This window comes from Hyla sarda, chromosome 13, assembly GCF_029499605.1.
Source record: "Hyla sarda isolate aHylSar1 chromosome 13, aHylSar1.hap1, whole genome shotgun sequence".
NCBI classification, from domain to species: domain Eukaryota; kingdom Metazoa; phylum Chordata; class Amphibia; order Anura; family Hylidae; genus Hyla; species Hyla sarda.
The window spans coordinates 3290534-3304011 of record NC_079201.1 but is presented as its reverse complement, the minus strand read 5'-3'; the positions used below and the strand labels follow the sequence as shown (position 1 = coordinate 3304011).

The 13478-nt window shown below is 46.5% G+C and overlaps 2 protein-coding genes across 8 annotated transcripts in view; one reads left to right on the top strand and one right to left on the bottom strand.

Moving 5' to 3' along the window:
* Positions 1 to 2136, bottom strand: part of DNAH9 (dynein axonemal heavy chain 9) — a 264791-nt gene extending 262655 nt beyond the window's left edge. Inside the window, exon 1 of the mRNA XM_056549442.1 lies at positions 2037 to 2136. The gene's annotated coding sequence lies outside the window, so the exon portion shown is untranslated. The remainder of the gene's footprint in view (positions 1 to 2036) is intronic.
* Positions 2137 to 2157: 21 nt separating this feature from the next.
* Positions 2158 to 13478, top strand: LOC130297240 (E3 ubiquitin/ISG15 ligase TRIM25-like). Of its 7 annotated transcripts, none has more exons than XM_056549480.1 (3): positions 2158 to 2375; positions 9527 to 9618; positions 10437 to 13478. In XM_056549480.1, the coding sequence occupies exons 1-3, from the start codon at positions 2359 to 2361 to the stop codon at positions 11981 to 11983; spliced, it is 1656 nt and encodes a 551-aa protein (XP_056405455.1). In that variant the 5' UTR covers positions 2158 to 2358; the 3' UTR covers positions 11984 to 13478. The 7 variants fall into 7 exon arrangements, with proteins under 7 accessions (XP_056405455.1, XP_056405458.1, XP_056405460.1 ...); XM_056549482.1 differs by lacking the exon at positions 2158 to 2375 and adding an exon at positions 2960 to 2978 and having other exon boundaries at positions 10437 to 13477; XM_056549481.1 differs by lacking the exon at positions 2158 to 2375 and adding an exon at positions 6276 to 6320 and having other exon boundaries at positions 10437 to 13477.

The following is a 13478-nucleotide window of genomic DNA, read 5'->3' as shown; positions in this document are numbered from 1 at the left end:
AGAGCCGGGCTCCATACAGGAGATTGCGGGAGGCCCCAGCAGTCGGGCACCCCGCAATCTGCGGATAGGGGATACATTTTTTTACCATGCGATATCTCCTTTAAAGGGGTATTCCGCTGCTCAGCGTTTGGAACAAACTGTTCCGAACGCTGGAGTCGGCAGCTCGTGATGTCATAGCCCCGCCCCCCTCATGAAGTCACGCCCCACCCCCTCAATGCAAGTGTATGGGAGGGGGCGTGACGGATGTCACGCCCCCTCCCATAGACTTGCATTGAGGGGGTGGGGTGTGACATCATGAGGGGGTGGGGCTGTGACATCACAAGCTCTTGGCACCGCTTCCAGCGTTCGGGTTTAAAGGGGTACTCCGGTGGAAAACATTTTTTTTTTTTTAAATCAACTGGTGCTAGAAAGTTAAACAGATTTGTAAATTACTTCTATTAAAAAATCTTAACCCTTCCAGTACCTTTTAGCAGCTGTATGCTACAGAGGAAATTCTTTACTTTTTGAATTCCTTTTTTGTCTTGTCCACAGTGCTCTCTGCTGACACCTCTGTCCATATCAGGAACTGTCCAGAGCAGCATAGGTTTGCAATGAGGATTTTCTCCTGCTCTGGACAGTTCCTGATACAGGCATCAGGTGTCAGCAGAGAGCACTGTGGACAAGACAAAAAAGACATTCAAATAGAAAAGAATTTCCTCTGTAGCATACAGCTGCTAAAAAGTACTGGAAGGATAAAGATTTTTTAATAGAAGTAATTTACAAATCTGTTTAACTTTCTGGCACCAATTCATTTAAAAAATAATAGTTTTCCACCGGAGTACCCCTTTAACTTACAGGGACTTCTTTTGGGCCATTTATTTTTAGATATAAACTACCCCTAAAAACATTTTATTATAAAGATGATTTTTTCTGCCGGATGGCGCGGTATCACCATGAACTGAAAAGCGGAATTCCCATTGGAATCAATGAGCGCTGTCAGGGGGAATCCCATGTAGATATTCCGCGCGGATTCTCCGTGGTGTGAACAAGGCCTTATAGTCATGTCAAAGGCTTTGATTGGTTGGGGGCATGATAGATATATTATAGATATATTGGAGAAGTTGGGCTCCATTATAGTCTATGGAAGTGTTTCCCAACCAGGGTGCCTCCAGCTGTTTTTTGCAACTGGTGGAGGCACCCCGGTTGGGAAACACTGGTCTATGGAGTCCATGCCAAAGGCTTTGATTGGTTGGGGCATGATAGATATATTATAGATATATTGGAGAAGTTGGGCTCCATTATAGTCTATGGAAGTGTTCCCAACCAGGGTGCCTCCAGCTGTTTTTTGCAACTGCTGGAGGCACCCCGGTGGGAAACACTGGTCTATGGAGTCCATGCCAAAGGCTTTGATTGGTTGGGGTATGATAGATATATTATAGATATATTGGAGAAGACAGGCTCCATTATAGTCTACGGCAGTGTTTCCCAACCAGGGTGCCTCCAGCTGTTTCAAAACTATAACTCCCTGCATGCCTGGACAGCCAACAGGGAGTTGTAGTTTTTGTAACAGCTGGAGGCACCCCGGTTGGGAAACACTGGTCTATGGAGTCCTTGCCAAAGGCTTTGAATGGTTGGGGCATGATAGATATATTATAGATATATTGGAGAAGACAGGCTCCATTATAGTCTATGGCAGTGTTTCCCACCATGGTGCCTCCAGCTGTTGCAAAACTACAAACTCCCAGCATACCCGGACAGCCAGCGGCTGTCCGGGTATGCTGGAGTTGTAGTTTTGCAACTGCTGGAGGCACCCTGGTTGGGAAACACTGGTCTATGGAGTCTATGAAGTGATACTTCACCAGAGACCTCCATTTTGTTCTCCCACCTCACAACATTTTATTATTTTACCACAGAGAGTAAAGACATTCCCCATTCCCCATCTTATACTGAACAGCCTTGGCGCCATTTTTAGGGGGCCACGTCCTCGGCCGCCATTACTAATCCCACCCATGACTAGATAGCAGATTTAACTCCTCATATAACATCATTTTCCTCACATAAAACACCTCGGACATGACAGGACGGGCGTCGCTCCGAATCTCCCGCCATAAATGTGCGCGGGAAGCATCACCAGCTGGTACGACCGACCGCTAGATGCGCGCCGTGACGTCACTCACCAGAACAGACGTGAGGGGAGCAATGGAGGAGGAGCCAGAGGGCCTCACCGGCCTGTGTGTTAGTGACAGAGCAATGGTGGATAAGGAGAGACGGCCTGTGGTCAGTGAGGGAACTACCCAGGAGCCCCGACATAACGTACAACTAGAGGACCGTGTGTACAAGTATACTGTATAACCAGGCAGCCTGGGCGGAGTTTGGGATATGGGCGGAGCTACCAGGTAGAACTCTACTCGTGGGCGTGGTTATGCAAAATAGCCTGGGTATCTAGACGTGTCTATGCCATGTATAGCCCACATTATTAGGTCGAGGTGCCCCCTGCAGTCTTTGCACACCATGTTTTTGCAATACAGTTCCGTATCACGTACATATGTACGAATTTTAAACGCATGTACGGTTGAAAACCGTATACGGTTTGAAAAATTATGTCCAGTTGCATCAGTTTTTAAAGAAAAAAAAACGTATACGTTTTTAAACAATGAAAGAACTGCGGAGCACTCACCAGGTCTGTTCACTCAGAGTTCACTCGTCTGGCCTGACGAAGCGATCCGGCGTGTAAACGGACCGTCGCCGTCTTGAATACCCCCGTGTGTTTTCCATCCTCCCCTGCATGTATCCCGTTCATCGAAGTGACAAAGAAGTGAACAGACCTGGTGAGTGCTCCGCAGTTCTTTCATTGTTTGATATCGTCTGCTATTTCTGCATTGCGTGTTAGCACCGAAGAGGTTACCAGGATTGGCTTCCAGGGACTGTTTGGATCAGGTGTCCGCTTGCTTTACTCCAGTGCAACAAAAAGGGAAGGTGCTGAGACCACTTCTTTACGTGTGCGTATACGTTTCTAACTTTTCACTCCATTTTGAATAAAGTTTCACTTGTTTGATTGAAATTCCAAGAAAAAAAACGGTGCAAAGTCAAAAACCGTGTGGTGAAAACCGTATGGAACCGTAAGCACATACAGTTCTGTACGGTTCCCATTGACAGCGTTTCCAACCAGGGAGCCTCCAGTCGTTGCAAAACTACAACTCCCAGCATGCCCGGACAGCCTTTGGCTGTCCGGGCATGCGTGGGAGTTGTAGTTTTGCAACAGCTGGAGGCACCCTGGTTGGGAAACGCTGGTCTATGTAAAAGACAGGAGCTTTTTCAGGGTCCTGTACAGTACGCAAAATGTCCTAAAAATGTAAAATGGAGCCGTCCTCACCTGGTGTCCAAAGGAGCAGCTTAACTGTGGTATAGGTAAAGAGTACAGAACATGTAATACCTCCCTGTACTGTAGGGGGCGCTACCAGACACCAGTCAGTGCATACACTTCAGTAATACAGGTAAAGAGTATAGAACATGTAATACCTCCCCTGTACTGTAGGGGGCGCTACCAGACACCAGTCAGTGCATACACTTCAGTAATACAGGTAAAGAGTACAGAACATGTAATACCTCCCTGTAATGTAGGGGGCGCTACCAGACACCAGTCAGTGCATACACTTCAGTAATACAGGTAAAGAGTACAGAACATGTAATACCTCCCTGTACTGTAGGGGGCGCTACCAGACACCAGTCAGTGCATACACTTCAGTAATACAGGTAAAGAATACAGAACATGTAATACCTCCCCTGTACTGTAGGGGGCGCTACCAGACACCAGTCAGTGCATACACTTCTGTAATACAGGTAAAGAGTACAGAACATGTAATACGCCTCTGTACTGTAGGGGGCGCTACCAGACACCAGTCAGTGCATACACTTCAGTAATACAGGTAAAGAGTACAGAACATGTAATACGCCTCTGTACTGTAGGGGGCGCTACCAGACACCAGTCAGTGTATACACTTCAGTAATACAGGTAAAGAGTACAGAATATGTAATACCTCCCTGTACTGTAGGGGGCGCTACCAGACACCAGTCAGTGCATACACTTCAGTAATACAGGTAAAGAGTACAGAACATGTAAAACCTCCCTGTACTGTAGGGGGCGCTACCAGACACCGGTCAGTGCATACACTTCAGTAATACAGGTATAGAGTAGTAGAGAACATGTAATACCTCCCTGTACTGTAGGGGGCGCTACCAGACACCAGTCAGTGCATACACTTCAGTAATACAGGCGTTTTACCAGTAAATTGCCCATTCTGATTGGTCAGTTCTTTGAGCCATTGACAAGTTTTACAGATCTGGACTGTCTGTACATTGTATGTTGAGTCTGGTTTCAACTTTCAATGTTCCAAAAAAGACCATTGTATGTTGAAACTATTGTATGTTGAGGCCATTGTAAGTTGAGGGACCACTGTATATCACCTCTAGGCCTGGGATAAGTTTTCTCTCCCCATCACAGGGGTCTTTCAGCATCCCATCGACATCTGGGTGCTGATGTATACTGGAGAACAGTGGGTGGCATTTATTTGGGCCTTCTGAATCGTATGCGCAAATTCAATGGGACTCAATAGGGCTGCAGACATATTTATGGACATTTATCAAGGGGTTTAGTCAGGTTTTCTTTACTATAATTGTCGCAAAATTGTCGCAACTGCGACTACACGCTTTTTCGTGCGACATTTTGACTGGAAAGCGAGAAAAGCAAGTTTTCCTAAAATTTACTATGTAGTAATAATTTAAAAATGGACTACGGGTAGTCAGGTATTTATTAACTGCGACAGTCGCAACTGCGCAAAAAAAAGTCGCAACAGCGTTAAAAATTGACTAAATTTACTCCAGCTCAAACATGGAGCAGAAAAAGCTACTACCAAAGTAAAAAAGGAAAAATTGCTTACGTGAAAGAAAATTATCAACAGGCTGAAAGCAGTTGATAAATACGTCGCACATAAGCAAAAAAAAAGAAAGGAAAAAATTACTAAAAAAAGGAATACATAAGCAAACATTGATAAATGTCCCTCATTGAGTCCTGGTAAGCTAGAAGGCAGACATTCCGCAAGCCACAGGCGCTGGCTAAACATGTTGGCACTGAGACCCCTTGGAAATGTGCCGTCACCTGCCCCTTCAGTTAATTCTTTCTGCGGAGGCCTGAATCTGAATTTTTGCGGCAGATGTTTCGCAGCGGGCACGGCGCAGCAGAATACCATTGGAAACCATGAGACTTTGTGCAACAGAATTTATCAAAAGGAATTTTTCCACCATATTCAGCTCATAAACTCCACCGTGTGAACGAGGCCTGGCCTTGAAGGGGTTCATTGTACAGTGACCCCTCGACTTATGATGGCCCCGACATATGATCATTTCAACATATGATGGCCTCTCAGAGCCCATCGTATGTTGAAGGCAGCCTCGACATATGATGCTGCTGTGTGTCGGGGCCATCATACAAACAGCTATCTGACAGCGCTGACAACTTCAGTAACTGACAGATAGTTGTATAATGTCCCCGTGTGCCCCGTTCTGCCTCCTGTTACTCACATGCTGTCCTGCTAACTCACGCAGGCTTCCACTGTGAGCTCCGTGTAAGCCCCGCCCCCAGTGCAGCCATAGCCAATAGCCTGCTGCATCTTGCTGCAGGCATCCAATGAGCTGCTGGCTGCCCTCCCCTTCCTTTCCTATAGAGCTGTAGTCGGCAGGATCATAATGAGGACATTCTGTCCCCCTGAAGGTATTTAAAGAACTGTACAGTACTGAATGCGATGTCACACATCACATACAATACATAGACACACTATACACCCCATACATCAATGTTTCCCTATCAGTGTGCCTCCAGCTGTTACAAAACTATAACTCCCAGCATGCCCAGACAGTCAATGGCTTTACATGCATGCTGGGAGTTGTAGTTGTGCAACAGCTGGAGGCACCCTGGTTTGTTAAACACTCCCCATACACTCCACATACAATGGTCATCCCAAAACCAATTAGCAGTTTCCCATAGAGATATGTATTCAACATACAATGGTTCCAAGGCCCCAGAACCAATTACCATTTTTACATAGACATATGTACTCGACATATGATGGTTTCAACATATGATGGTTCTCCTGGAACCAATTAATATCATATGTTGAGGGACCACTGTATTTAGGTTAGAGCTCTGGAGGGGGACCCGCGCAGCTCCTCTCATCTTCTTTTGCTGAACAGCAGCTTTCCCTGACCTGCAAGGGTTACGTGACATCATAACATCATGTGAGCAGGAAGAGGATAGAGGAGCTCAGCACTGCAGGAAGCCGTCAGAGGTAGGTGAAGAGGGAGCTTTCCCCAGCTCCTGAATGGCCAAAAATGTGTGAGTACTAAGTAGTAGATCATGTGCTATTCGTGAGCCTGGGAAAGCTGTGTGTGAAAATCAGACTCTGTAATCATTACAGGGCCATAAGTCATTACAGGGACTGACTGTCACACACCTTTCCCAGGTTCCTGAATAGCACATGATCTGCTTAGTACTGACACATGTCTTGCAATTTAGGAGCCTGAAATCGCTGTGTGTGAAAGTTAGACACAGGGTCTGACCGTCTCACGCAGGCTCCTGAACTGCATAGTCTATCCCCTCTTTCATAGCCAGCACTCCACTCCACCCATCATAGCCAGCATTCCACTCCACCCATCATAGCCAGCACTCCACTCCACCCATCATAGCCAGCACTCCACTCCACCCATCATAGCCAGCATTCCACTCCACCCATCATAGCCAGCACTCCACTCCACCCATCATAGCCAGCATTCCACTCCACCCATCATAGCCAGCACTCCACTCCACCCATCATAGCCAGCATTCCACCCATCATAGCCAGCATTCCACCCATCATAGCCAGCACTCCACTCCACCCATCATAGCCAGCATTCCACCCATCATAGCCAGCACTCCACCCATCATAGCCAGCACTCCACTCCACCCATCATAGCCAGCACTCCACTCCACCCATCATAGCCAGCACTCCACTCCACCCATCATAGCCAGCATTCCACCCATCATAGCCAGCACTCCACTCCACCCATCATAGCCAGCATTCCACCCATCATAGCCAGCACTCCACCCATCATAGCCAGCACTCCACTCCACCCATCATAGCCAGCACTCCACCCATCATAGCCAGCACTCCACTCCACCCATCATAGCCAGCACTCCACCCATCATAGCCAGCACTCCACTCCACCCATCATAGCCAGCATTCCACCCATCATAGCCAGCACTCCACCCATCATAGCCAGCATTCCACTCCACCCATCATAGCCAGCATTCCACCCATCATAGCCAGCACTCCACCCATCATAGCCAGCACTCCACCCATCATAGCCAGCACTCCACTCCACCCATCATAGCCAGCATTCCACTCCACCCATCATAGCCAGCATTCCACCCATCATAGCCAGCATTCCACCCATCATAGCCAGCATTCCACCCATCATAGCCAGCACTCCACTCCACCCATCATAGCCAGCATTCCACCCATCATAGCCAGCACTCCACTCCACCCATCATAGCCAGCATTCCACCCATCATAGCCAGCACTCCACTCCACCCATCATAGCCAGCACTCCACCCATCATAGCCAGCACTCCACCCATCATAGCCAGCACTCCACTCCACCCATCATAGCCAGCACTCCACTCCACCCATCATAGCCAGCACTCCACTCCACCCATCATAGCCAGCATTCCACTCCACCCATCATAGCCAGCATTCCACCCATCATAGCCAGCACTCCACTCCACCCATCATAGCCAGCATTCCACTCCACCCATCATAGCCAGCATTCCACCCATCATAGCCAGCACTCCACCCATCATAGCCAGCACTCCACTCCACCCATCATAGCCAGCACTCCACCCATCATAGCCAGCACTCCACTCCACCCATCATAGCCAGCATTCCACCCATCATAGCCAGCACTCCACTCCACCCATCATAGCCAGCATTCCACCCATCATAGCCAGCACTCCACCCATCATAGCCAGCACTCCACCCATCATAGCCAGCACTCCACTCCACCCATCATAGCCAGCACTCCACTCCACCCATCATAGCCAGCACTCCACTCCACCCATCATAGCCAGCATTCCACTCCACCCATCATAGCCAGCATTCCACCCATCATAGCCAGCACTCCACTCCACCCATCATAGCCAGCATTCCACTCCACCCATCATAGCCAGCATTCCACCCATCATAGCCAGCACTCCACCCATCATAGCCAGCACTCCACTCCACCCATCATAGCCAGCACTCCACCCATCATAGCCAGCACTCCACTCCACCCATCATAGCCAGCATTCCACCCATCATAGCCAGCACTCCACTCCACCCATCATAGCCAGCACTCCACTCCACCCATCATAGCCAGCACTCCACTCCACCCATCATAGCCAGCACTCCACTCCACCCATCATAGCCAGCACTCCACTCCACCCATCATAGCCAGCACTCCACTCCACCCATCATAGCCAGCACTCCACTCCACCCATCATAGCCAGCACTCCACTCCACCCATCATAGCCAGCACTCCACTCCACCCATCATAGCCAGCACTCCACCCATTTGGCCCCGGCATTTTTAATTCGCAGGAGACTGCATAAGTTTCCTCCTAGAATACTCCAGCCCTGTGGCAGGGAGCACATGGTAGGTGTTCACACTGGTGCGGTGCTCTGTGGTGGTCATTGTTTGTATTATGCTTTGTCTGTGGGGCTGCCTGGCCATTGGGTCGTTTCCCCATGTGGGCTTGGTGTCGCCGAGGCAGTGGTCACCGCCCGGCGCTACGCCAGTGTTAGGTTAGGGACTGACCCTGAATAGGTGGCCTTGACGTGGCGAGTGGGCTTGTACTTTTTGATAAAAGTGTATACCAACAACCTGTTACTTTCTGAATTATACTGAGAGGCAGCTGTGTTTCTTTTTCTCTATTTTTGTTTTATAATCTGCATAGTAGCAACACATTTCTGGCCATTCAGGAGCATGGGAAAGCCCTGTGTGTCAGTCACTCTCTAATAATTACAGAGCCATTAGAGTCATTACAGGGTCTGTCACACACAGCTTTTCCAGGCTCCTGAATGGCTCCTGATCTGCGTAGTACTGACATAGTTCTGTGTGTTGCCCATAGCAACCACATTGCTTTTTTTTTTTTTTAAAAGGCCTCTGAAAAATGAAAGAAGCAATCTGGTTGCTATGGGCAACTGGTCAATGTTTCCACTGTTTTGATACATTTCCAACTATGAGCCTGTCTGTCTTCTCTAGAGGGTCCACACTGTACTTAAAAGGTAAATTACTGTATGGAGCAGATACACTGCAGTGTGACTATAACAGATTATCTCTTGGATCGGTTCCTGTGTAGACACCAGCTTGGGGTGCGGTTATGGTTTGGCTCCTCTTCATGTTCTCTCCCCCCCACACATTCTGGTATAAGGAAACAAACTTTGTGAAATGTTACTGTCTGCTGCTTCTTCTTCTTCATAGTTTCCCTCTTATTCGCTTCTCGTCTCTGATCTGCACTAACCGTAAACTGGGGGAGGACCTGTCAATCCACTTTAATAAAGGAACTGAGACAGGTATGTGGGGGTGTAAGGTGGTAGTGGGGGGTCTTATTACTGATGGCAGCTATGACTGGGCCCCTACATGGACTCTGGATCCAAGCATGCTGGGAGTTGTAGTTTTGCAACAGTCGGAGGCACTCTGGTTGAAAAACACTGCCTTATGCAATGTTTTTTCATTAAAAAAAAAACTGTTGAAAATGAAAGTAGCGTTCCTCATTCTGGGGGAAGGTTCCAGGGGTGGGGGAGGGTTAGTCACAACCGCAGCTTCTAAAATTTGTAACCATTACCTTTTCGCTGATAAGCCAGAAGTTTAGAAAACTGAGAGGTTCTTAGTTCACACTATGATGAAGCTGTACAGGCCGCTTGCCATGGGGCCGAACCCCATATGTAGGCCACAAAAGTTCTCACTAGAGATGAGCAAACTTACAGTAAATTCGATTCGTCACGAACTTCTCGGCTCGGCAGTTGATGACTTATCCTGCATAAATTAGTTCAGCTTTCAGGTGCTCCGGTGGCTGGAAAAGGTGGATACAGACCTAGGAAAGAGTCTCCAGCCACCGGAGCACCTGAAAGCTGAACTAATTTATGCAGGAAAAGTCAACTGCTGAGCCGAGAAGTTCGTGACGAATCGAATTTACTGTAAGTTCGCTCATCTCTGGTTCTCACATGCAACTAACTCATTGGCGTCTTTTTATTACATTTGTGTTATGATCTCAGTTATGAATACCAAGGTGAGAATTTTGCTCCATCCTTTTTGAATCACCCTGTATTTTCTACATAGTTGATAGTTAATTTTTTAATTGACTTACTTCCTGGTCGTTCTTTTCCCTCAGCCATGGCCTCTGCGGATCTTTTGGAAGAGCTGAATTGCTCCATCTGCCTGGGCATTTATACCGACCCAGTCACCCTGAGATGTGGACACAACTTCTGCCGGGGCTGTATTGATCGTGTGTTGGATACCCAGGAGAGGTCCAGAGAATACTCCTGTCCTGAATGCCGAGAAGATTTCCAGGAACGTCCAGCGCTGAGGAAAAACACAACCCTGAACAACATAGCCCAGCGCTTCTTGTCTGCTCAGCCTGAAGTGGAGCAAGGTCCAATATCCTGCACCTATTGTATCCAGTCTTCGGTGCCTGCCGTTAAGTCCTGCCTGTTGTGTGAAGCTTCTCTGTGCGAGAGTCACCTAAAAGTCCACAGCAAGTCCCCAGAACATGTCTTATCTGAGCCCACTATTAATTTGGGTAGCCAAAAATGCTCCATCCACAAGAAGATCCTGGAATATTACTGCATAAAGGATGCCGCCTTTATCTGTGTGTCCTGCAGATTGGATGGTGACCATAAAGGACACAAGATTAAAACAATGATAGAGCTTTCAGATGAGAAGAAAAACAAATCAAGACAACTCTTGAGTAACCTGACCACAAGGAGTAAAGAAACCGAGAAGAGCATTCAGAGACTTCAAGAGCACAAGAGGAAAATACAACAAAAGGTTGACATTGAAGTCGATAAAGCGACCATGATATTTAGAAACATTAAAAGACAACTGGAAGACCAAGAGAAGAAAGTCTTGAGTGAAGTCTACAGGCAGGGGGACCAAGTGTCACTCCCAGTCACTCAACGTCTTAAGCAGCTTGAGATGAAGAAGGAAGAGCTGTCCTGCAAGATGGATTACGTCACAAAACTGTGCAACATGGCCGATCCATTTAATGTCCTACAAGAAAAGGAACTTGACAGAGATTCATTTCACATCAAGGATGATGAGAGAGAAGATGTAGGTGATCTGGACATAGGTCTAATCTCAAGGACTTTAAACACAGGTTTATCTGACTTTATTGCTGGTGTGAAGAAACAAACCAATATGCAGGAGGCTTTGGATATATCTCTAGATGTAAACACTGCTTGTGAGGACATTGATATATCGGGTGACTTGTCTACTATATCACGATCAGAAATAAAGCAGTATCATCCAGAGAGATTCGAGTACTATCCTCAAGCTCTCAGCATCAAGAGCTTCTCCTCGGGACAACACTGCTGGGAAGTGGAGACAAGCGATTCGGGGAACTGGAGGATCGGAGTCAGCTATGCCAGCATCGGAAGAAGAGGCGATCACTCATATTTTGGAGAAAACAGCAAGTCCTGGTGCTTGAGGAGATACAATATTAATCTGTACTCAGTGCTACATGACAGTAAGGAGGAGCAAATAAGTCACAAAGTCTCCTGTGACCGATTGAGAATATGTCTGGATTACGAGGCTGGGCGGCTGTCCTTTTTTGAGTTGACCGACCCAGTTACACATTTACATACTTTTACTGCCACCTTCTCTGAGCCCTTACATGCTGCATTTTGTGTATGGGATGATTGGGTAAGGATACTGAAATAGAAATATATAACAGAAAGATATATACTCTCCAGTAACCATCTGCATGAAGAGGCCATGAGCAGTGAGCAGAAAAATTTTTCCAAAATGAAGTGAAGGGTAGTTCAGCAACAGTACTTATTAAGTCACAAAAATATGTAAGTCAAATCCGCACAACATAAAAGACTGAGCATCAGGCCTGACGCGTTTCAGTCTTACAACCTTAATCATAGACCCAGCCTCGTAAGACTTAAATGTGTCAGGCCTGATGTGTAGTTTTTATGTTGACTTGACTTCCATATTTTTATGGCTTAATAAAAAAAAAAGATTATTTCATTCAATCCAGACATATCAAAAATCGCTGTAATTGTTGTCCTTGTATTACTCTTTGTATGAGTTGTCAGGAGTGAGGGAAGTGGAGTGACAACTGCTCGGAGCACATTGGTTGCTATTTGACTACTCTTTTGGTAAACTAGGCTGAATATAGTGCTCACTCCAGCACTGACTAATATAATACTTGTGGTCAGGATTACATTGCTATACGCCATGTAGTTTGCAGGCAGAGGATGCACGTTGGCATTATGGTGCAGTTGGCCTAATGGCAGAAACTCCCCTGGCTCGATCCTTCTATACTTCAATTGGAGATGCCACCATACTTATTCACCAATCCTGCCAAAATTGGTGGCTTTGCCCGACCTTAATCTACTCTTTATGGCCAGCTTTATACCCAACAATAGGTAAGATACCCAAAATTTTCAGAAAGGGAGACCTCAGCATATTCTCAGTACTAATACTATGTTTATGTTGCTTCCAATTTAAGCTCTTTCTTTTCTGTAAACTTTTGAAAAAAATAAATACATTTTTAAAAATGTTAAAGGGTTTCTCCACCATAAGGTGATTTTAGTACGTACCTGGCAGACAGTAATGGACATGCTTAGGAAGGATCTGCGCTTGTCTTGGGGATAAATGGCTATGTTGTGAGATTACATAACACTGTGGCTAGCTTTTTGTGAACTGGTATTTCCTGTTTGAGTTTTCTTTTTTTGACTACAAATCCCATAATTCCATTTTCCTCCCTCCCACACATCAGCCACCCCACCCATTGAAACATAAATGAGCTGCATCCATTCAAAAGACCTGTGCTTTTCAATCAGGGTGCCTACAACTGTTGAGTTAGTTGCAGATTGATCTCTCTCCCACCAAGTGATCGCTCCACCCATTGAAGCAGACAGGCTCCCTGTCATCAGCTGACTAGTGTGTCAGGTCTCGGCCGCATTGCAACCTGGAAAAAATCTGAGACAAGTAATTTTGTATGCTGTTAAAAATAAATATTGGGGTAAAAATCACAGAAGAATTGTGAGAAAACCGTCACACACAGGTACAGACACTATATTATGAGTTACACTGACTTTACAGCCCCTGCAGCATAGTCAAATAAAAAATAATCCTGGAATACCAATTTAAGTTTCTGCCTACTCATAGATATTTCATGTTTGGTGAAAATAAAGGCCTCGATTTA